Here is a 24,434-nt window from a genome sequence, read left to right as displayed (position 1 = left end):
CATCAACATGAGTCAGTAAACTTACACAGCATTTAGAGAAACCGCCAAATTTTACCATACTACTCAGAATATCAGATTTAGATTTTATTTTAGAAACATGAGTGATGCCTGCATGCATATGTACATGTATGTGAACCACATACCCTGCTTGTTATCTATAGAGGCCAGAAGAGAGTGTCAGCTCTTTGAAGAAGAGGTAAGGATATTTGCTGGGTAGTGGTGGCTGCCTTGCCTTTAATCCCAGCACTCAAGAGGCAGAAGCAGGCAGATTTCTGAGTTCAAGGCCAGCCTGGTGCATGTTGGGAACAGAGCTTGGGTTCTTTGCAAGAGTAACAATACTCTTAACTGCTGAGCCATCTTCCAGGCCCAAAGCTAAGATTATTTATTTCTAGAATGCAACTATTCTTGCATTGTACTTGACTATAGACAAACCAAACTATGGAGAAGAAAGCTGTGGCTAAGGGGAGACCTCTGGTGAGTTGATAATCCTTTTCTCTACTCCATATTGTACACTTGTTCTCTGTCTGTCTGTCTGTCTGTCTGTCTGTCTCTCTCTCTTTCTGACAGTCTTTACCTGACTGTCCTCAGGCTCCCTGTGTACAGAGGTTGACGTTGAACTCTGATATTCCTACCTCTGCTGGATTACAGGCCTGCACCACCAGGACTGGATTACGGAGTTAGTGCTTGGGGTCAGATTCTAGTGTCCTGTTTGTGAAACAAGCTTTCCCTATCACCTGAGCGCAAAAAACCTTTTCTCTATTTTCTACATATTCTACATTACTTTGATAATTAAAAAAAAAAAAAAAAAACACAAACAGGTCCAGGAATGTAGCTGGTACAGGGAGGTTGGTAGAGTGTTTGCCTATATGGATTAGGGGTGATGTCAGAAACCGGTAATCTCAGACAGGGGAGATGAAGGCAGGGGATCTTTGGCTGTTTTGTGAGAGGTCAGCCTAGGCTACATGCAACTCTCTCTCAACAATAGCAGCAGCAACAACAAACACCCCCCCCACCCCCGAATCTTATTTAAGAGTGATTTAGAAAACAAGCTATTTCTAAGTATTCTTAGAATAAATATTTGACAAACTGGTGTTTATGGGCAGTAGGAGGTTGGCTTATTAGCGGTTGGTTTTTCTCTGAAATCTCAACACTTAGGGGAGTGAGGCTAAGACTGAGCTACACAATAAGTTTGCATAGTCTAGACTACTCCGTTGGATCTGTGCAATTTAATATTGATCATCACAGGATGTAGCATTATTGAAGACAAGGCTCTGGGGATGTCTGTGAGGGGTTATCTAAGTAACTGAGGTGGGAAGACCTGCGCTGGATGTGTGGCTGGTACCATTCCATGTGCTGGGTTCTGAACTGAATAAAAAAGATAGAGCCTGCTGATACTGGCGTTTGCCTCTGCCTCCTCGCTGCTGCCTGAAGCTGCTGCCCCTGTGCCCTCAGACTGAGCCCACAGTCTCCCTCCTTAGGTCTGTTTCTCACAGCAGTGAGAGAAGCAGCCGTGACACTGTCAACAGTTAGGTCTCTCCAGTTAGAAGCTCTGTAGAGCCTGTGGCTGTTTCCTCCCTTTTGTCCATGGTGCCTCACCCCAGCTCCCACTGCCACTTCTACAGAGCACAACCACAGGAGTGGGGACATGAATTCTCAGTGGCTCTGTGTGTTTTTCTTCCTTTTCTACACTGACTTAAACTTCTCCCAAGTCCTCTCTCTCTACCGTGCTGCCATCTTGAACACTCATGCGTACATCAGCCAGCTCTGCTCTGATGGGTGAGTGCCAGGGCCTTTGTCTTCCTCTCTCTGTGTAAGGTTTGCTCTATAATGCTGTAGGTAAAGTTGGCCTACATGTTACAGCTTCATTAGGAAACTACGCAGTTTGTTTATTTTAAATAGGGTTTCCTAGAGCCCCGCTGCCCTTGAGCTCCTGATCCTCCTCCTGCTTCCAGCTCCCAAATACTGGAATAGTGTTTAATCCTTAGCGTGTATAGATTGCCACTATCCAGGACCTTCATATCTTCTGCCACTGAGTGTCTTCCAGTCTCTTGTCTAGGTTTCTCACTCCTCAAATTATGATCCATATTCATCTGAGTACCGACTGCTGCTTTCATGACTTAGTGTGTCTTTCTTGTGCCAGGCCATGCTAACCTTGTACCAGTTTTAACAAGTGTATTGCTGAACTGAGCACTGGGTTTTTTACTAAGTCTCCTCGAATTCTGACTGGAGTGTATTCATTGCAGCCCAGTAGTGGATTGAGAGCATGGAGCTGGCTTGCATCAGATCCAGTACTTCTTGGCTTTATGACTGTGGGCATGATCCCTTGTAAAGTAGGGATAATGGTAATTACTAAGGGGTTTTAGGTAATGTGTAGAGTTAACTCATGAAAGATGCTCATGGACTTATGGGAGAGCACTTCCTATGTGCAAGGCCCTGCGTTCGGGGTTCGGGTCTCCGGTTCTGCTAAAGCAAACAAAGCAAAACAGCAAGTTCTTTCATGGTACCCCAAACGTGCCCTTCAGGGTTAGTGCTGTCATTATTCAGTGAGCATAGGATCTCTGAAGGATATTGTCCTACATAATAGAGACCCAAGGAGGGTCTGTAGGGTTGCTGTCAATAGGAGGACACGTTTACACATTAAGTACATGTACTTGCATGTACGCACCAGTACGTACGTGATAGAGGTGAGTGAGTGCCATACAAATGTATGAACAGAGGGGTCATCAGGATAGCGTCCTTGAGGGTGGCTTACCCTATGGGCAAGAGAAGCAAAAGGTGTGGTCTGGTATGTAGAGTTTATACAAGGAGTCTGGGAGCCTGACTTGGACACTGGAAGTGTCAGTTCCTCAGTGAGGCTCAGCTATGTGCTGAAGTGCTGCCTCCTGCACGTCACAGTACAGGGCTGAGTTGGGTAGGGCGAGCAGCCCCTAGGCTCACATCTCTCTCTCTCTCTGCAGTATGACTTCTCCTTGGAAAAGAAAGCCATTGAGTGGGCTGAAGACATTAGACTAATCCAAGAAGCTCAGCAAGAAGCAGAGCGCAAGTCCGAGGAAGCAGAAGCTAAAGTGAATTCTAAGAGTGGTCCAGAGGGTGACAGCAAAGTGAGCTTCTCCAAAACTCACAATACAGCCACAATGCCGCCTCCTATTAACCCCATCCTTGCCAGCTTACAGCACAACAACATCCTCACTCCAACTCGGGTCAGCAGTAGTACCACAAAGCAGAAAGTTCTCAGCCCACCCCACACGAAGGCAGACTTCAATCCTGCTGACTTCGAGTGTGAAGAGGACCCATTTGATAATCTGGAATTAAAAACCATTGACGAGAAGGAAGAGCTGAGAAACATTCTGGTAGGAACCACTGGACCCATAATGGCTCAGTTACTGGACAGTAGCACACCCAGGGGAAACGTGGGCTCTGTGTTACAGGAGGAGGAGGTCTTGGCATCCTTGGAGCAGGCAACTTTAGATTTCAAGCCTCTTCATAAACCCAATGGCTTTATTACCTTACCACAGTTGGGCAACTGTGAAAAGACGTCGCTGTCTTCCAAAGTGTCCCTGCCCCCTATTCCTACAGTAAGCAATATCAAATCTCTGTCCTTCCCCAAACTTGACTCTGACGACAGCAGTCAGAAGACAGTCAGGCTCGCGAGCACTTTCCATAGCACATCCTGCCTCCGAAGTGGCGCATCCCGGAATTTCCTAAAGCCTTCCACCCAAAGCAGTGCCAGTGAGCTCAATGGGGACCATGCTCTTGGGCTTTCAGCTTTGAACTTGAACAGTGGCACAGAGGTGCCAGCACTGACGTCCTCTCAGATGCCTTCCCTGTCTATCTTGTCTGTGTGTACAGAAGAATCGTCACCTCCGAGTACATGTCCCACAGTAAGTTTTCAGTCCTAACTTACACAAAGGGGTCTTCAGTGATCCATTTACCAATAAACTTGCCTCCCACAAGGCTTAGTGTTTGATAGTGTATGGAGAATGGCTTTGTTTTCTGATATAGCACAACCCTTGTGAATTGTATTTCTCTGTCTAACCTTGGTTCCTTGAAGTGCTGTTATGTCTTAATAGGTTTTGTTTTGTCTTGGTTTCAGTTGAGATGTCTTACTACGTGGCCTAGAGCTCCTGTCTCCACCTCTTTTTTTTTTTTTTTCCCTTCGGAGCTGGGGACCGAACCCAGGGCCTTGTGTTTGCTAGGCAAGCGCTCTACCACTGAGCTAAATCCCCAACCCTGTCTCCACTTCTTGAGTGCTGGGATCATGCATCCCTGTGTGGGCTGTTTAGTGTCTCTGTCACCCATCTTCTTTCCATCCGTGGGGATGGATGCTCCTTGTTACACATTATACCCTTTCCTAGCTTCCCCATTCTGCCTTTTTTTAAAACATGATGTGGCTCTATGGAACTAGGTTTCTTCAGACCACATGGTTTCTAGTAACTTAGAAATCTGTGATTAAAGTCTGTAGGCTGTAGTTGTGTGGCTCTTGTTTCTCCTGTCAGCAATGTGCACCTGGCAGTCTTGAGGCCAGGAGAAACCTGTACTGAGTGCTCTCACTGTTAATGTCTTAGGGCAAATGGGGGCAAACCAGGGCGGTTTCTTTGTCACAGTATAAGCTTAGCTCCTGATGTGGTGTTGCAGCACCAGAACATGTTTCTGTATCCTGAGCCATAAATCTTAAAACAGAGAGAGGCTCATGCTACACCCGCTCCTGGATGTTTTTAAATGATAGAGTGAGGAGCAGGTAAGGAGCTGAGTTGTACTGGTGCGAGACTACAGCAAGCACTGTTAGCCAGTGGAAGGCGAAACCCTGGCCTGCCTCCTAGCACACCGTCCTGGCAGCAGCACTCCGGTGAATGGCTCCACTGTCGGAGAACTTGACCCGGCCCAGGTAATTCGACAGACTGCTGAGCATCATCTTCTCTTCAGAGTGGGCTGGCTAGTTGCTGGGCTTTGGTCAGCACTGGATTCTTCTTTGTGACATGTTAGAATGCTTTGGTTAAATGAAAAGCATTCCTACCCTGGAAAGATAGGGATCGCTCAGCCAGTACTCAGCCTCATTTAGATGAACCCCAGAGAACAAAACCAGAGAACCCACCGTGAGCGCTTTCTCAATCAGAACAGCAACCATTGGCCATTGTTTGGCCAGCCTGACCTGACCTTCAGGGTCAAAAGAGGTAAAGAGGTTCGTCTCAGCGAACTCGCTTTCAATTCATGAACAGCTGGAGTTCCGGTGTCCTTACGGGTGTCAGTCTGATCACCTCCCTTGGGAACAGAGCCTGGCTCCCTTCACAGTGTGAGGCTTGGGAGCCTCAGTGAGAGAAGCACATCTCCACGATGATCATGGTGCCCGAGGCCCAGAGTGGTGCACCCCTCAAATGGGAACCTCAGCAGAACTGAGCCTGGAACCAGGCTCTGGCTACCTCAGATGGCCTTTTTCTTTTCTTTTGAGACAGGGCTTCTCCGTATAGCCCTGCTGTCTGTAGATTCTGTCGAACTTTATCTTTATATCTACCAAACTCACGGGGTTGGGGATTCAGCTCAGTGGTAGAGCGTTTGCCTACTAAGTGCAAGTTCCTGGGTTCAGTCCCCAGCTCCGGGGAAAAACAAAACAAAACAAAACAAAAAAAAAAAACAACTCACAGATGTCTGCCTGCCCCTGCCCCCTGCCCCTGCCTCTGCCTCTGCCTCTGCCTCTGCCTCTGCCTCTGCCTCTGCCTCTGCCTCTGCCTCTGCCTCTGCCTCTGCCTCTGCCTCTGCCTCTGCCTCTTGGGTGTGATCACCACTACCAGGCTAGATGGCTATTCAGTTTCATTATTCAGGTTTTGCTATCATGGTTTCCTGTTTATATAAAATAACATTAGAAGTCAAGGAACTCATGGTCCTTTTGAGACTAGTCATGCAATGGGCCCTTATCCTTAGGTAGGGTGGAGCTGCCTCTCAGGCCTTTAGGGTCTTTGTTCAGCTTTTGAGTGAGGATCCTTATGCCCTGGGCTACTTATCCATTTTACACACTCACATTCGGGCTCCTTCCACTTGCAGTTTCTGCAGATCACTTCCCACAAGTCTCTGACTTCTAAACGTATTAATTATAGCCATTAAACAAACCATAGCACCTATTGATCTTTATATTTTCTTTTTGCCCCTTGGCTTTTGGAGACTCAGCCCTGGCTTGCCTGAAACCTGGGGGCAGGGGAGTTCTTCTTAAATCTCCTGAGTGCTAGTTATAAAATTTCCCTATTAAATTGTTTCTAGCATTTAGAATCCTTTGGTTTTTAAGCCTTCCAATGTGTTTAGTATTTTATATATTGCCATTACTTAAAGTCATCGGTGTGGAGGTCAGACAACAACTTTGGAGCCTGGTCTCTCCTGCCACCTTTACTTGGCTTGGATGAGAGGTGCCTTCAACAGGTGAGCCACTGTGCCCCTTGGATTTTGGTGATCTCCATGCCCTCATTTCCCCAGTTGTTGGACTGTAGGTATCCATGCCATTGTGTCTGGTTCTTCAATAATGATTTATCCCTGTTCTCTCATAGCCGAGTGTGTTTGAGGCGGACTCTCATTGTGTAGTTTGGTCTGTTCACTATGTAGCCAAGGCTATCCTTTACCTGTGTGTGCACATGTGCTCATGTGGAGGACAGAGTATCACTAGGGATTTAACTCAGCCCCTCATCCTGTGTGGAAGCCTTTACTAATTGAGTCATCTCTCCAGCCGTCCTTGAATGCTGGGATTGCAGATGTGCACCAAGATGAACTTGCTCCTCTTCTAATTTTGTTTCCTTGTTTCTCTTACTCCATTGCTGAAATTTCTAACCCAGGTTGGCCTTGAACTTGATCCTGTGCTCTGCCTCCCGAGTGCTGGGATTACAGATTTGCTGGGGATCCAGCCCAGGGTTCTCTGCCTGCTAACTTAGCTACAACTCTGTATATTTTTTTACGTTTCTATACATTAAAAATATTTGAGAGGATTTAACTGAGGCCCGGGGTTCGGTCCCCAGCTCCAAAAAAAAAAGGGAAAAAAAATTGAATCACATTTGTTTTGTGTGTGTGTCTATAGTACACAGGTGTAAGAAGACGTCTTGTGGGAGCTGGCTCTATTCTTCCACAGGATGGTTTCTAGGGGTCAAAAAGTGGTCAGGTTTTGTGGCAAGTACCCTAACCTGAGCCATCGTTTTAAAGGATTGCTTTATTTCTCTGAGTGTTTGCGTGCAAGTGCATATGTGCGCCATGTATATGCCTGGTGCCTGAGGAAGTCAAGAGTGTAGGATCCCAGGAGCCAGAGGTACAGTGTGAGCCGCCATGTGGCGCTGTGAAGCAAACCTGATTCCTTTGCCAGAGCGCAGGTAACGTAACTGCTGTGCTCCCCAGCCTCTGGAAGCCCCACCGACTCCAGCACTGCAGAGGTGATCCGAGGCCGGCTGTGCTCACCTCCACTTCACTCCCCGCCCTCAGCCTCTGCAAAGTTTGACATTTACCAGTGATATGTCTGTCTGAGTTATTGTGTTGGGCCCCCTGGGTCTTTACTGAAGCTTAACCTGACACCTATTTTATGTTTGCCAATAACTACGTTTTATCTTTTTAATGAAAAAATTGCTAATGAAGTAGAACTGACAGAATGCAGTGTAGTGATGGTATTGTATCTGGGTCTGGGGGTGTAGCACACACACACAATCATAATTATGGTTAGAACCCTGATGAATGACTTGAAACACCCTAGTACTAGTAATTTTGACAAGAGGCTCTTTCTTTTTCGTTTTTTGGAGATAGTCTTGCTGTATAGCCCAGGCTATCCTCAACTTGAGGACCTTCTTAAGCCCCAGTAATGAGGAATCCTTTTAAACATTGCCCATTTGGAATCTCCTTAATTAGTGTGGTGCCTATTTGATTAATAAAATGTTATGGGGAGGAGTCACTCATTTGTCTTTAGTAAGCAAAGTATTTTCAGTCGTAATATTTAAAAAGGGAAGGGGACTGTGCTCAGTTCTAGTATTTAAAATCCTATGCATTGAGCTGGAGATGGCTCAGTGGTTGAGACCCAGGTTTGGTTGCCAGCACCTATATTATGGCTAATAACCATATGTAATTCCAGTTCCAAACCTCACAAGCTCTTCTGGACTCTACAGTCATCGGCATGCACATGGTATACATGTATATAAAGGCAGGCGGACATATACAAACAAACAAACAAACCCGTAAACATCTTTTGGGTGCGAGCACACTGGAAGCAGAGGGAGGCAGCAGATCTATGCATTTTGAAGCAACATTAGTCTCCCTAGAGAATTTTAGGCCTACATAGTGAGACCCTGTCTTCAAAACAAAAACTACCTAATAGCCATGACTTTTTATCACATTATCTCTGATATTTACTATAAATGTTAAAACGACTATATATATAGAAGCTTACATATTTCTTATAGATTTATGTATATGAATGTTTTGCCTACATACATATTTTATTCAGCACGTGCATGCCTAGCATCTGGGGAGTTCAGCAGGTGTTGGATTCCCTGGATCTGGAGTTGTGGGTAGTTTTAAACTATCATGTGGATACTGGGAACCGAACCCAGGTCTGATCTGCAACAAACAAATGTTCATAACCGCTGAGCTCTCTAGCTTAAAGCCTTGCATTTTAGTATTCACAAAGACCAGGTCCCTAGAAATATACAACTAATCAAAGCATTTTATCAGGCCACACTTACTTGAAGAGCCCAAATAATATTCCCAACAGCACAGCTGTTGGAGGACTGCACATTCCGAAAGCACTTCTCAAAGTGTTTGTAATTAGAAACAGATGTCCATATTCTAGCAGGTGTCCATGGGGCTTTTTAAAGGGAGAAGTGCACATGGTGGCAGAATAGTTCTGGCTTTTTGGCTGGGCTCACGTGACAACGGTCTTTACTTTTTTAAGAAGCTGGTGTCGAGTTCACGTAGTCTGCTCCTGAGAGGGCCATATAATCTTGAGTTTGTAAAGTGGCTAGATTGCTTTAGCTTCTGCTCTTCCATGACTGCTGAAGCCCCTTAAGTCTGTTACAGGTGACATAGTGCAGTGGAAGCTGCCAGTCTACATGCCTGTGAACCTCCTGGCTCTCTTGAGTTTGAGAACATGTGGCTACAGCAGAACTTGCTTTAGCACAGAGGACTGACTACTCCTTACTGCCTTGCTTTACACAATAGAAAGAAGAAACAAGGAAAATTATAAAATGTTTTTTTTGGTTCTTGGAGGCCGAGACACTGAAAGCTTGTGATTTTATTCCCATGGCCTGGGAGTGTGCTGAGCTGCCTCTGCCTTAGACTTCATTATCAGAGGTGAGCCAGTCAGGTGATGCTAGGGAGGTCCAGTAGCAGGGAGCAAGCTGCTAGTAGCCATGCAGTAGAAGTCCAGCCTAGTGTGGCTAATACTCCTTCCACCTTAGCTGCAGAGGACTGCAGTGTTAGCAGGGAATGAGGCAGAGCTGTGATGTAGGGCAAAGGTAAGTACCCTCAGAATCCTGAGGCCCTGAGCTAGCAGTGCCTGGGAAGTCCAGACCAGTGAGAGGTAGGAGTGAGACAAGGATAGTCAGTTACAGAGTGTCAAAAATCTCGGTGACTGAATCTTAAGGACTGAGATAGTTAAGGGCTAATGAAATGACAGAGAAATCAGCATAGCCCTCCAATGTTAATTCTGTAGGCAGGTTCAAACGGGTTAGAGCGTGGAACAGCATGTGATGACTGAGCGTGCATAGCCTGTGGATGCGGGCTCCAACTATTTCCCAGCTTTTTTCCTTGGCTGGCACTTGGTACCTCTCTCCGTCCCTCCCCACAATGCCTGGACAGCAACCTGGGCCTCAACTCCTCTTACTTTAATCTTGTTTTTCTATTGTCAGGTTACCCCTCTAAATTTCTCAGTGTCACAAGTGCCCACCATGCCTAGCTGTCCCCAGGCCTATTTGGAACTGCAGGCACTGTCTCCGAGTGAGCGGCAGTGTGTAGAGACAGTAGTTAACATGGGCTACTCATATGATTGTGTCCTGAGAGCCATGAAGAAGAAAGGAGAGAATATTGAGCAGGTGAGGTGCTGGTCTGCAAGGTGTGGGTGGAGGAGCATGGTGGCCTCAAGTCAGGGTTGTGATCTTGAGGTCCTCGAGTGCCTGCAATTCCAGCCTCCTCCCCTGTGGGTATGTGGAGATTGGGGTATCCTCGGGAAGCCAGAAGAGCTCAGCAGTGATCCTTGAGGACTGCTTGGAGAATGTGGGATAGCCAGGGGTGGGCACTGGGGCTGTTGTCCTTTGTCCTCCAGAGGACAGACTAAGTATATGGCTAGATGTCCTAATCTTTACTTCTTTTTGAGATAGGGTCTTGTATAGCTCATGCTGCTCAGAACTGAGGTAGCTGAGGCTGGCATTGGACTCATGGGCCTGAACACTAGCATGACAGGCGTAGTCTACTACTCTCTGCTTACCTCCAGAAACTTTTGTCATGGCTGCACAGCAAGTTTGAATAGCATACTATTTCTCACATGCACTGTATTTTTCTGAGTTTACATTCTGGGGGTTGAGTCAGCTATGGTACCACCTCCTTTGGGATGTGGCTGCTCATTTCTAGAAGGGTGTGCCGGTTTGTTTACCAAGTAATTACTGAGGTCATGCTGTGCTCAACACATTCAAGGCACAGTCTAGTCCTGATAACGGGGCAGGGACATGGAGCTGACTTCACACAGGTCTAAAACTCAACACAGAGAAGTGACAGTAGGACTTAAGTCTTGTTTCTTTTCTTAGATTCTCGACTATCTCTTTGCACATGGACAGCTTTGTGAGAAGGGTTTTGACCCTCTTTTAGTGGAAGAGGCTCTGGAAATGCACCAGTGTTCAGAAGAAAAGGTAAGAACCTTTTTTTTTTTTTTTTTTTTCTCCCAGAGCTGGGGACCGAACCCAGGGCCTTGCGCTTGCTAGGCAAGCACTCTACCACTGAGCTAAATCCCCAACCCCAAGGTAAGAACCTTTATGCATTCACAGGAACAGAGTTGACTGTCCTGGTGTACTCTGGGGACCCTGCACTACCTGGGGTTGAATCCCAGTGATAGGAAGGGAAAGTTGAGTTGTGCTAAAAGCCAAGCTTTCTGCCTTCTCTTTATCTAGAAAGCATTCTTTAGGGGTTTAAGTACTTTGTCTTGGTGGGCCGGGGCTCTTGAGATCCTTCACCTGTAGTATACGTCTACATTCAGTTAGTCTGTGTGGCTGAACTCTTTCTGAAAAAGGTTTTCCTTTATCCCATAGATGATGGAGTTTCTTCAGTTAATGAGCAAATTTAAGGAAATGGGCTTTGAACTGAAAGACATTAAGGAAGTTTTGCTATTACACAACAATGACCAGGACAATGCTCTGGAAGACCTCATGGCCCGGGCTGAAGCCAGCTGAGACCAGGCCCTGCCACGGCCTTGCCACGGCACCACCATTCCCCAAGGAGGCCCTGCACAGCTCACTTGTGGGGAAGACGGGACATGCTTCCAGATTTTCTTTGGGGGTTAGAAGGTCAGATGTGGAGGTGACACTTGCTCTGGGAGCCCAGGCCTGAGCTGGGGCAAAGTAGGAAGACTTGGGCATACATATATGCCCTCTACTGGTTCCTTCGATATTAAACATCTGTATTTTGAGAAGTGTCCTTCCCACTTTGGCCTTTCAGGAAGAATACTTATGTTCTCAGCCAAAACCTAGCCTGGCTACCAAGAGTGGGAAGGCAGGAGCAGATTGCTGCTGCTCTGGGGCTAGACGCTGTCCTCTCTGCTGCTCCACTGGCAGACTGGGCTCTAACCCAAGTGGAATGCAACTGAGAGGTTCCTCCGGGGCCCGCCTTCCCCCACACACAGCCCTTAGTGTTACACTGGTTCTGGAATGTCTCTGCGGTACAAAGATGCACTTTTCCTCATGGGGCAAAGTCTGCCTCTTCTGCCAGGCAGTTCCCATGTGCCCCTCTTCAGACTGTTTCTTTTGGCTTAGACCATAATCCTCTGCTGCCCAGGGCATTGGAGCCCCTGTGCTAGGAAGCTGTAAGCAGTTTGAGTAATCATCAGCCCCTTCCCAGCACATTGGTGAGGAAACAGGCCACGACTTGTCACTCAGCACTAACCCCCAGTTGTTGAACAGCCTTCTCCAGCCCTGCTTTAGGATGACAAATGAATAACACCTAGGCATAGAAACCAGTCTCTCTGGTTTGTTTGTATTATGTTCTTCAACATTAAAGATTTAAACAACAAAGGATATACTACAGTCTTGAATCTAAAGTAATTTGCTAACTATTTTGATTCTTCAGAGAACTACTAATAAAAATCTAAAAGGTATGCCATGCTGCTTTAACCTCTTTATTTGGACAAATTTTGACTCAGAACAGTGGGTAGATGGTATCCTTTTCTCACGGAGGGCCTATGGGACCTGGAAGCTCCCATAAGTTTTTTGGCTTACAAATAGAGACCCAAAGAGTTCTTTAAACCTGGTCTAGTGCAGTCTGTGGAAGAAGGGTATGTGCTCTCTTGCCAAAGTAGAGAAGGGGCATACAGATATCCTTTAAAAGTTGACAAATCCTTTTGCTTGTGAATACTACCAGTCACAGGCAAGGTTACAGTGGTGCTCCTGCAGCTGATAGCTCATCCCTAAAGTTTCTAGTCTTTACCTCTAGTAGAATCCACACACATTCTTTTGGCGGTCTGAGAATGGTCTCTGGGTCTTAGCAATGTGAGAGGCTATACAGCCTAGGAACAGGCTGCCACCTGGTGGTCAATTCAAGCACTGCCTGTGGCTGGCCGACTGTAGCTTTTCAGCTCTTTTGAATTAGCCTTTGGCCTAATAATACCATTATTTCACTATGTAGTCCAGGTTGTCTTTGAATTTATAGTCCTCATTCTGCCTCAGCATCCCAAATGCTGGGATTACAAATGAACAATGCCACATCTGGCTTATCTTGGCTTTTTAGATGTAACATCCTAAAACCATAGAGTTCTCCTTAAATTTCTGTGGCTTAGGCTGTGACACATGAATCTCAGGTTAACTCAGGGAGACCTAATGGACTCTTGGAGGATCTCTGTTAAAAAGGTGATTCAGTAAAGTGCTTGTGGTATAAGCATGAGGACTGAGGTTGGATCTCTAGTAACTGTGGAAAGTCGGGACTAGCTTGGTATAATGGTGGCCACATCTTTAATCCTAGCACTTGGGAGGCAGGAGGATCTTTGTGAGTTGGTCAACATAGAGAACAAGGAGAGACAAGAAGGACCCTGGGACTTGTTAGCTAATCAGTCTGAGCAGATCAGCAGTGAGACACTTGTTTCTAAAATAAGGTACCTGATAACATCTGATGCCCCACCCCAGCCCCCAGTAATACAGCAAGAACTCATTTGAAAAGTTGTGTGTCTGCTGCTGTGTCAGAAGGTTCAGACTGCTGACTGTAGACTCTGTCCCAAGACACCATAGCAAAGGCCCTTGTGTGCTGCTGGCCTGGGTGCCCTGGAAGATTCAGGCCTAGGCAATGGATTTGCCTGAGATCCTCCAGCCTGACTAATCATTCAGAGGCACTGGGTCATGGACAGGAGCTAGGATCTGCCACAAGGGCTTTGAGGGCTAGTAGCCACTGTCTATGGGCTTCTGTTGGCCCCCTCAAAGCTGGATTGCAGGCAGGAAACCGTAAACATAAAGCATACCTCAGACCTCAGTTGCTCTAAAGAAAGATACCAAGAGTTGTTCATTTTATAATCTCCACTCTCTGCTGGGAAGGAGTTTACCTGACTGCCTGCCTGGTACCAGTGCTGTAGTCTTTAAGTACAGAAAGGCACTGTCAGAATAAAGCTGCTGGCTCAGTTTGCTCCCTAGCCTCTGACCTCTCATCATTAACATTAAACACCCCAGTCCCACCCTCAAATTTAGGAACATCTACAATGTTATTAGACCAAGTATGTTCCTACAGATACAGGTGGGCAAAGTGACTACTCTGAGCCCCAAACAAAAGGGGACATGAAGGTTTTCAGCCTGGTACTTTGTTACAGGTGGCCCTGTAGTTGGAACTGAGATAAGATGAGGTCTGTCCCCGAGTAGTGAGGTCATCCAAGGCCATGTATGGCTAGGGTAACACTAGGGGCACGACAGGAAGGCCCTGGCAGAGCCTCTTCCAGCCCCAGAGAACACGCAGTGTCCACCCAGGATGAGTTTGCCTCTAAGACACCACAGTTCTCTTGGGGGCTGCAGCTGGACCGAGGCTGGTGAGGTAGAGCTGAAGCTGGCTTCTCAGACTTTGGATGCACTTGGACTTCAAAGCCATGATTTCATCCAGCTGGGTCACAAATTCTTCAAAATCCTGAGAAGAAACAACACAACTAGAGCTTTTTCTCTTGATGGCTTTCTGCCAGATCATCTTTTCTCATCTGTTTTTTTGTTTGTTTTTCATGTTCTTTTCTTAATGTGTATGAATGTTTTGCCTACACACTACACTTACATGCCTGGTGCTACCCACAGAATTTAGAAGAGGACATCGGCTCTCCTGAGACTGGAGTTCTAGATGGTTATGAGTCACCACGTGGGTGCTAGGAACCAAACCTGGGACCTCTACAAGAGTAACAAAGTGCTCTTTCCAAAATGCTCCCTAGTCCATCTTGAAGGAGCAGTTCAGAACCCAAGTCCCTCCTCCCCAGGGGAAACCTTAGAAGTTTCAATGGCTTTGGTGCATTTGAGACAAGTGGAGACTATTCTGGAAAAGGGTGTTTACAGTAGTCATAGGGAGGGACCCCAGAAAACCTTTAGGAAGACAGAATGGCTAGGGAGAGGCTAGAGACCATTTAGCACCGTCTAGCTCTACCCAGACCCTCTGAGGGCCACAAGGCCTCAACAGTTAGTGTACAATTGTCAGTAGCCCATATCTGTCCAGTACCACTTACATTAGAATCCATCTGGGTCATTAAGGTCTCCTCCTTGAAGTCCAGCTCAGCCATCTCATCCAGCTGTTCTTGGTGTGCACGGATGATCACCTGCCTGGGAACATGTTGAAGAAAGGAATCCTGCTGGTTTCTCATACTCAGGGACAACCTTTGGACATTGAGCCTCATTTCCATACTAGGAGCTTACGCCTCTTCCCAGTATGGTAAGACCAGCTGGCCACTCCTTGCTCTCTCTCTCTGTTCTCAGAACTAGAAAAGGGGTTAGGGAGTACCCACAAGTTACAGGGAGAGACGGAGACTTCTCAAGCTTGTCACTGCCTCCCCAGCTTGCCTGTTCCCCAAAGCTTTCTTCAGAAAGGCTATAAACCACTGACAACTGGTGTGTTTGGTACAAGGTCTGCTCTTATTTTTGCTTGTGGAGGGTTCAGGGCCAAAGCAGGTCAAGGCTAAAAGCTGAATGATCTACTTTTGGTCAAACTCTAATGACAAGTCGAAAACAAAGCACAGAGCAGAATGTTTGCCCAGTGAAGAGGCAAGCTCCTTTCTATGCAAGGTCCTCTGTTATTATAATAAATAGGAAAGGGCATTGGGTATTGAAAGGGCTCAAGTCTTAAGAACAAAGTCCAACTTACTGTGCCTGCTCCGGTGTAAGTGGACAGTGTGTCCCCAAGGCCTTGGGAGAACAGCTGGGGACCAAAGGAGAGTCTGATTCTAAGCACCTTGAGATTGGCCTGCGCCTGAGCCATGAAATGTCCTCGTTGTAATGAAGTTTGTTGGAATCTAGGGAGGAAGCAAGCTCTTGCCAGCTAACCCCTGTAGGATGTTTTCTCTCCTGGGTCCAGGGATGGCCAACTCCATCACTAGTACCTGTATGTGAGGTGAGGAAAGGTGTAGAATAGGGTACTCCAGCGTGTATGTTGGAGGAGGGCTTCCGTGGGAATGTCAAGGAGCCCCCCAGTTCAATCTCTGCAGCATTGTCATCATATGGCTCCCCATCCACATGATTCTGGGGCAAGAGTGTTGGCCGTCTGTTCTGGTGGGCCTCCCTGTCAGGCAAGTTGTCAGGTGAATGCTGATGGATGGGTGACGGGGACAGAGCTGGAAGATCACAACTAGGCCGATTGTCAGGGGGAGATGAAGACAGCCATAGGCACTCAGTTGCTGAAGACACTGGCAAGGCAGCCTCCGGATCATAAGATGATACTGTGTGTCCCGCTGCTGGCCCTCCTACCATCTCAGCCATGAAGCCATAACCAGCTCTATCCTGGGCAGTTTGCTCCAAGGAAGAAAGGTCCTCATGACTGGGGGTCTCCAGGAGGGACATAGAGAGAGGAGCCATGAGTCCAGAAGCGTTTGCAGAATACAATTGTGTCTGCTCTCTAGAGTCTTCTTGGAAAGGAGTAGTGCTGTTCACTGTTTCTGGAGTCTGAGTCACTCTGTTTTCACCCACTTCTCTTAATGGTGTGGAGACTCTGTCTCTCTGGTCTGGGGATCCAGAAACAGCCACGTGGGACAGTGGGAAAGACAGCTCATTTTCCAGGCTGCCCCCAGCTTGCCCAGGGACCTCGTTTCTGAAGGCCTCCAGTCTGATGTCAAAGGCTTGAGCTTCACCTGGTTTTCTGTGATGCACAAAATCTACCTGTGAAGAAGGTTTCTCGGCCCAGCTGTCCTTAGGAGAGGCAGGTCCTGAGGAGGCAGAGTCTCTCTCCTTGCTCCAGTCTGAGCACATCATACTTGGGCTGTGGCGCTGATCAAGGGCTCCTTTTCTGTGGCTGATGATGGGGTCCCTGGAATACACCCAGCTGTCAGCTGGCCCCTTCTTACTCCCGTCCGCCTCAGAGCTGAAAAGCAGACATTGCTGCCTTTCTGCTGCCTGTTTCTCAGGGCTATGCTCCCTGTCCTGATGAAGGAAGAAGGAGCTTTCACTCCTTTCCAAGGTGCTCCTCTTTTTTATGGTTGGCTGACTGGAGACATGTGAGAAAGAATCCTCACTGAAATCACTGTCATCAAGGTCCTCCGCCTGGGCTCCATCATGGTTCTCAGGATTAGAATGGAGGGGAAAGACAGTCTCATTCTGGAGCTGACCTTCTGATGGTCTGTGCTGGCACAAAAGCCTCTGCAGTGGCTGGTACTTTAGCTTCTGCTTGAGGAGAGGTGGCTGCTGGAACTGCTGATGGTAAAATCGCAAATGTTCCTCCCTTTCCTTCTGCTGCAGACTAGGGTTTGTCCAAGCTTCAGGGGCAAGCACGGCAGGTGTGCCCACCTTGCTATCCTGGGTGGTTTCTAAGTGGTGGCTGTTACCAAGGAGCCGAGCTCGGGACAGCAGCTCCTTCTGCACTGGCTGTACTGGCTGCACCTTCTTCCCTCTTGTAGGCAGCCTGACACGTAGCAGACCTTCTCTTGGGCCCGAGGCTCTGCCCTCCCACCCAACAGCAATCTTGCTGCCAATTTGACTTTTCTCAGAGCACAATGGTGCTGACTCTGCCCCCTTTTTGGTCAAATGGCCAGATCTCATGGTTCCTCTTCGAGGGCTAGCCTTCATGTCCCACTCTGGGGTGGGACTCCCTTGGGAGCTACTCTTTTTACCAGGGGTCTTTGGTCCAGAGGCAAAGGGGATGTTGGGAGCATGGCTGGCCAATGGGTGAGCCTTAACTCTTGTGGGGCCTGGGGCTACGGTAAGTGACTGAAGTCCCAGCTTAACTTTTTTGGGGGAGCACTTGTCCCCTGGCAGGGTGACAGGGGAGCTCTGAATTCGTTTTGGAGAGGAGTTTGCAGATGTCTGATTCCGACTGGCGGCTGAAGCACAGCACTTCAGGCCCTTCTTCAGCTCCTTCACCCTGCAATGACACTGGTGTTACCTGGATATTCATCTGTGTCTGTGAGGAGGCGTGACTCCATTCCCACAGCTTCCAGAGAATTAAACAACAACAAACAAACAAGGAAAGTATGTCAAGGGGTTGGGGATTTAGCTCAGTGGTAGAGCGCTTGCCTAGGAAGCGCAAGGCCCTGGGTTCGGTCCCCAGCTCTGAAAAAAAAACCAAAAAAAAAAAAAAAAAAAAAAAGGAAAGTATGACAAGGCTATGAGTTTTTTCTCACTCTGGCAGAGAATAAGGAGAAAGCACATTCTCCTTAACATGAGTGCTGTACTTGGACTAAAAGTGAAGTGTCTCCTGAGAATATGAGCATGAGTGCAGAGTTTACAAATCACTGCGGCCCCACATAAGGGACAAGCTAGGAATGAGAACCAGGCTGTATATTCATGCAGAGCCTGCCTGCCGTGGGCCCTGAAGATGAGCCAACTCGGGAATTCATGTCTGCCCTTCACCTCTAACCCCACATGCCTACCAATACCACCCTGTGAGTCTCTGGGAAGGGGAATTCCCCTAATCTGCAGTTCAGAAAGGGACAGATGGTGTGTATCCCACCATCCCTAACTTAGCAGTACTGGCTTTCTGTTTTGGGTAAAATTGTTTATTATAGAGGCGCTGTATATTGGAGATATTGGTAACATCTGTGTTTTATACCCAGTAGTTACCAGTAGCACCTTTCCCCAGTCACAACAATCAAAAATGTTCTTCTGGGAGCTGGAAAGATGGCTCAGAGGTTAAGAGCTCTGCTGTTTTAACAGAAGATCCACCAGGCTCAGTTCCCAGAGCCTATATAGTGGCTCACAACCTTCTTTAACTCCAATCTCAGGTAATATGGTGCCTGTTGACACCAGGCACATATAAGGCGCACATAATACATGCATTCAGACAAAATACTGATATAAAAATAATCTAAAATATTTTCAAATGTTTTTAATTCTGTAGGAGACGAAGTAAGTAGAAATGGGAGTAGTGCTGACATACCAAGTCCCCTCAGAAAGAAGCCTGACCAAGCAGCTATGGCTCAGTGGGCAGAGGCCCTTGCTGCAATCGTGAACATCTGAGATTGAACCGAGACATATATGGTAGAGGGCATTAACTAACAGACGTTGTCCTCTGACATCCATACATCCCCACACTCACTGCCCCTGCAATTTTTCTTAAAGAGGCATCAACTCCTAAAACAGGGACATGGGGCATCTTTCTTTGGTGCGCGTGTGCGCGCACGCACACACACACACACACACACACACACACACACACACACACACACACACACACATACGGAGGGTTCACTAGGTCATACTTTTCAAATTCCCAGTATAGTATCTACAACAAGGCTGTGCGGTTCAATGCCAGATCCCTGTGTCTGAGAGGAATGTGACAAACTCATGGGACCTATACATAATCTGACATCACTATTTTTCCCCTATAGACCAGACTGGACTTGAACTCAGAGATCCACCTGTCTTTGCCACCACTGCTCAGAACAACCCCATACCCTATAGGCAACTTACCGGTCAGCGTAGCGCAAGGTATTCAGTGTATGCTCTGTGGCTATGTGGCTTGGGGAGATGTTGGCGATCATGCAAGTTTTGGCATCGCCAATGAAAGAGTCCTTCAGGACCTATCCAAACCAGGAGACAGGGCAATGAACAAAGGGCATATTCACTACTTATGTTTGAAGATGCTGGCCACAGCTTGCTTATTCACAAAAGATATTTTACAAAAGAAGAAACTCATTAGACTGGAGAGGTGGTTTGGTGGTTAAGAGCACTGGCTGCTCTTGAAGAGGACCTGGGTTCAGTTCCCACCAACCACATGGTGGTTGACAACCATCTGTAACTCCAGGTCCAAGGAACTTTCTAGTTTCTGGGCACTAGGCAGGCAGGCAAGACATACATACATACATACATACATACATACATACATACATACATATTTAAAAGAAAGACATGCAAATAACTAACAAGCAAAACAAAAGGTACTCATCAGTCTTCAGAGAAACACAAAGGACTAGAAAACTAGCTAGCATTTCTGGTGCTGAGGAGATGGCTCAGTGGGCCAGAGAACTTCTAATAAGCAAGCAAAAGGACATGAGTTCAAATTCCCTTACTTCCTCTGCAGCCAATATAGGCCTGACTTAATATCTACTGGTCATTTTCCAGACAACAGAAAGAAAAAGGTCTACACATGTATTACTCAGAATGAACATGGCTGGTCCTGGTAGTGCAGGCCTGTATCCTAGATGCTCAGAAGACTGGGGCAGGAGGATTCCAAGTCAAGACTCGTCTGTATTACAAAGTGAATTCAAGGCCAAGCTGTACAACTCAAGAATATGCTTACATTGGGACACCAGGACTACAAGATGGCACTGCTCATGCCACTGCAGAAGAAGCTCATGGAGGTTCAACTTGGAGAGCTGCCGAGCTGGCTACTGATGACAGATTTCACCCCCAGTGGCACTGAGGGGCCTTTTGGGGAGGTTATAACCAGTATGACTACAAGTACATCAGTGCACAGAAAGGCAGCACCAACGTGGTTTTCAGCTACAAGGAACTCAAGCACGGGTAGCAACTCAAGCACCACTAACGAAGGGTCACTATGGAGGGCACCGCATGGCTGAGCATAACCTGTCCCGCTCCAATCCAGGAAGGAATTCAACCGTGGCTGAACCTTCATACCCTGACTGAGAAGTCGTGTCCAAAAAACGTAACTGATTGGTTCATGTGAAAAAAAAAGAATATTCTACAGCAAAATGAAAATGTAAACTGGGGATGCAGCTCAGTGGCATAGCAATTGCCTAGAATGTGAAGTCTCAATCCTTAGTCCCTGCCCCAGAACAATCACAGCTAACGCTGGTGCAGGTTCCTGTGCAGTGCTTTGTCATTGTGTTGTCCAGGTTGGACTCAAGCTCCTGCTTCAAGCAATGCTGTGAGTGGCTGGGCTGACATATGCACCATGTCGAGTTCCTCCCACATTCCACTTAGCAGTCTTAGGACTATACAAATAGTAAATAGTCAGCTCGTGTGTCCTCTTATGGACAGTTAATTCATCGTTGTATTCATAGTTATCCATAATTGATACAATATTTATCTTCCCCACGTAGAAACAATGCTTTAAAACAGCCAGGCAGCATAACTTGCTTTAATATCTTCCCGCCATCTTTTCCATCCTCACATGTGGAAAACGTGAGTCTTTAACTTGTTTAACTAAAGCACTAATACTACACTGTAGTTATCTTATTTACAGACTCAGTAACTCTACTAAATAAGTGTGTGTGTGTGTGTGTGTGTGTGTGTGTGTGTGTGTGTGTGTGTGTGCGCGTGCGCACGTGTGCGTGTGTGTTTTCCCCCAGTGTTGAGGATTAAACCTAGGAACTGGTGTATACCAAACAAGTGCTCCCACTGAGCTGTGCGGCTGGCCTATTCCCACTGCTTTATTGGTCAGGGGTAGACAGGCAGGAACTCATCATATTGCCCAGACTGATCTCCATGTATGGCCTCAAATAGTCCTCTGCCTCAGCCTAAGTTGCTGGGAGCACAGACATGAACCACCATATCCAGCAATTTATGCTTTTACAGATGAGTCTTGCTATGCTATCCAGGTTGGTCTTGAATTCCTGGGCTTAAGTAATCCTCCTGCCTCAGCTTCAGGAAAATGGTACCACATCTGCAATAAGATTCTTTACACTAAAAGAATATAGAGAGGTGGTGTCCTAGTTAGTTTTGTCATTTGCCACAGCCTAGAGTGATCTGAAAAGGGGGTCTTAAGGGATGTCTCAGATCAGATTGGCCTGTGGGTGACTGTCTTGTTCACTGAGATAGGAGGACCCAGACAAATGAGCAGCACCAATCCCTGGCAGGCGGTCCTGTCTGTAAAGGAAAACTTGCTTAAGCATGGGTCTGGGAGAGAGCTGGTAATGATAACATTGCTCCATGGTTCCTGCTTAAGTTCTTGCAGGGATGAGCTAAAGCTGGGATGCTGGTCAGGGTATTTATCACAGCAGTGGCAGGAAGCTACAACAGGAGGTAACAAGACCATGACCGCCTTCCTGAGGCTCCAACTGCCCTGCTGCTGTAGACATCCCTGCCTGAGTGCACTGAGAGCTCCTCGAGGGAGGGAAAGTGACACCTCAGCTCTTTGCTCCCCAGATGTTTAGCATCATGTCTAGTCAGTAGAGGATGCTTGATTAAATTAACAAAGCAATGAGGAAGGAACAATGAATGAAGCAGAACAAACTCCAGTCTTTTGTTGACTTTACCTGGGTCAGTTTGCTCTGTCTGAAAGGCGTGTGGGTGTGTTCCTGGTCCAGCGCTCGGATACATTCTTTCAGCTGTAGAGTGGGAGAGTAAAGACCCATCAATATGACACTGAAGTAGGGGACAGCCAGATGCTACCTCCTTAGGGAGTTTCTCTTGATGTGCATGAGTGCTTTGCCTACGTGTATGCCGTTGCACCACAAAGAAGGCACCGGATCCCCTGGATCCAACTGGATGGTTGTGAGCCCCCGTGTGGGTGCTGGGAATTGAACTCTGATCATCTGTAAGAACAAGAGTTTGGTTCCTAGCACCCATAAGGTTAATTTCATCCAACTCGAGGGGTTAACGCCCTCTTCTGGCTTCTTCAGACACCTGAATGTGTGGCATACATATTCACACATACACATAAATAAAAAATAAAAATAAATGTCAATATTCTGTAAAAGCAAAGGCACACAAACCACACACAGGCAATTTTCCTAAAAGAAAGTCAACTGCCCTGTTGTTTCCTGTTCAATACATAAAACCAAGCAAGAATGATAAAACATTGTTCTGTGCCGCCTGCTAGAAAGCTCTGAGTCAGTCCAGAGTGAAACCAATGACCCAAGAAACCCACCCTGCAGGCAGTCCTGAGTCCAAGCTTATGCACTGGCAATCCTGGCTTACTTGTTTTCTCTCTTGTCATAACTATGTAGGTGCTCAAGTAGATAACTTACTTAAGCTATTTCCCTCTCTCCCTCATACATGTAGACATATAGGTATAAATCCAAGTTCTGGATATAAACTGTTTGGGGAAGGAGAAATCAGAGCACCAGAGGAAAAGGTACTTTATTGCTAGTTTTTGTCATCCTTGACATGAGCTAGACTGTAGGAAGGGAGCCTCAACTGAGAAAATGTCTCTAACAGACAGGTCTGTAGGGCATTTTCTTGATCAATGAACCATGTGGGAGGCCCCGCCCGCCATGGGCAGTGCCTCCCTGGGCTGTGTTCCTGGGCTATGTGAGAATTAGACTGAGAAAGCCACAGGAAGCAAACCAGTAAGCAGCGTTTCTCCCCTTTCAGCGAATTCAGTTCTTGCCTCCTGGTTTCTGCCTGAGGAGTTCCTGTCTTGATTTCCCCAAAGATGGACTGTAACCTGTAGGCCTAGTAAACCCAGCCCCCAGCATGCTTTTGGTACAACCTGAGGCCAGTACTCCGTGATAGGTTATTTCTCTGCCCCTTCAAACCACAGTAGATTCTATTAAGGGCAGGGAAGCTGTTCTTGACTTGCAAAATTCAGCATTGGGGGAAGGGTATGCCAGGTAGGGACTGAGGGATGTTGGGAGAACCTGGAGGCCAGTCTGTTTTGATATGTAAAATATGTACCTCAGTCCCTTGTCCCTGGTCTGAAACTAAGCAATTACTTCACACAGTCATCATCTCCCTTTTAGTGCACATACATATGTGCTTATACACATGATGTGTATGTGCAGTACTCATGTGAAGGTCAGAGAACAACTCTGTGGAGTTGGTTCTTTTCTTTCACCTCTACATGGGTTCCCTGGACTAAGCACAGGTCAGGCTTTTGTGGCAAGTGAGGGCCATCTCAGTAGCCCCACCATCGCGCTTTAAAGAGGAGGGACGGGCGAGCTTATGTAGCGTAGTTTATGGTGATCAAAATCAGACGTCTGTGGCTAGAGGCTGTACTTGACCAGTTCACTCACTCCATCTGCACCTGCATCCGGATCTGTAAGGCGAGGAGGGGGCAGAGGACTTGCTAAACCTGCCATGCAGAGTGGAGAAAACCAAACTGACTGGCAAGACAGAAACACTAAAAGTACACCCCATGGCTGGTGGAACCAATGAGAATCACATACTCACTTATTTAGCCTATTGTGTTTAAGTATTACCTTGGCATATAATATGAAAATATATTATTGAGATATTTTATATGTTTTGTTGATATCGATTTTCAAAATCCTGTGTGTATTTTACTTTAGAGACATCTTATGTAAATGTAAGACCAGTTACAGTGGTGGCTGGAGAGAGATGGCCCAGCTGTTCAGAGCACTGGAATGTTATTATAGATGTGTACAACCATGCCAGCAATATCCTTCTTTACTATAAATCAGTCCAAATCTACCATTTCTAGCACTGAGATTCTCCAGAAGAGATGATATTGTGTATGCGATTTTTGGTAACAATGACCCAGGGCTGTTTGTAACTCCAGTCAGTCCTAGAGGATCCGATGCCTTCTTCTGGCCTGCACCTGCATTGGGCACACACAGAGTACACAGACATACATGCAGGCAAAACACCTGTACACAAATAAATAAATAAAAACCTAGCCACAGTACGCAGCAAATACACATAACTTAACCACTTTTTAAAGTAATCTAGTAGAGAACAGACTAACAGATTAATCATCAATGTGGGATGTTA

The 24,434-nt window shown here is 46.8% G+C and overlaps 2 protein-coding genes across 2 annotated transcripts in view; one reads left to right on the top strand and one right to left on the bottom strand.

Moving 5' to 3' along the window:
* The window catches only part of Ubap1 (ubiquitin associated protein 1), a 40,465-nt gene extending 28,158 nt beyond the window's left edge, over window positions 1–12,307 (top strand). Inside the window, exons 4-7 of the mRNA XM_032892414.1 lie at window positions 2,958–3,881; window positions 9,858–10,040; window positions 10,749–10,850; window positions 11,247–12,307. Coding sequence (XP_032748305.1) covers window positions 2,958–3,881; window positions 9,858–10,040; window positions 10,749–10,850; window positions 11,247–11,387 — 1,350 coding nt within the window. The 3' untranslated portion in view covers window positions 11,388–12,307. The remainder of the gene's footprint in view (window positions 1–2,957; window positions 3,882–9,857; window positions 10,041–10,748; window positions 10,851–11,246) is intronic.
* Kif24 (kinesin family member 24) overlaps window positions 12,165–24,434 on the bottom strand; it is a 38,699-nt gene continuing 26,429 nt past the window's right edge. Inside the window, exons 8-12 of the mRNA XM_032892426.1 lie at window positions 22,016–22,087; window positions 19,269–19,378; window positions 15,517–17,721; window positions 14,885–14,978; window positions 12,165–14,307 (exon numbers count right to left, since the gene is read on the bottom strand). Coding sequence (XP_032748317.1) covers window positions 14,167–14,307; window positions 14,885–14,978; window positions 15,517–17,721; window positions 19,269–19,378; window positions 22,016–22,087 — 2,622 coding nt within the window. The 3' untranslated portion in view covers window positions 12,165–14,166. The remainder of the gene's footprint in view (window positions 14,308–14,884; window positions 14,979–15,516; window positions 17,722–19,268; window positions 19,379–22,015; window positions 22,088–24,434) is intronic.

The sequence above is a fragment of the Rattus rattus genome, chromosome 1 (genome assembly GCF_011064425.1).
Source record: "Rattus rattus isolate New Zealand chromosome 1, Rrattus_CSIRO_v1, whole genome shotgun sequence".
Classification (NCBI taxonomy): domain Eukaryota; kingdom Metazoa; phylum Chordata; class Mammalia; order Rodentia; family Muridae; genus Rattus; species Rattus rattus.
The sequence above is the reverse complement of the archived record's forward strand: the minus strand, read 5'-3'. Positions and strand labels throughout refer to the sequence as shown.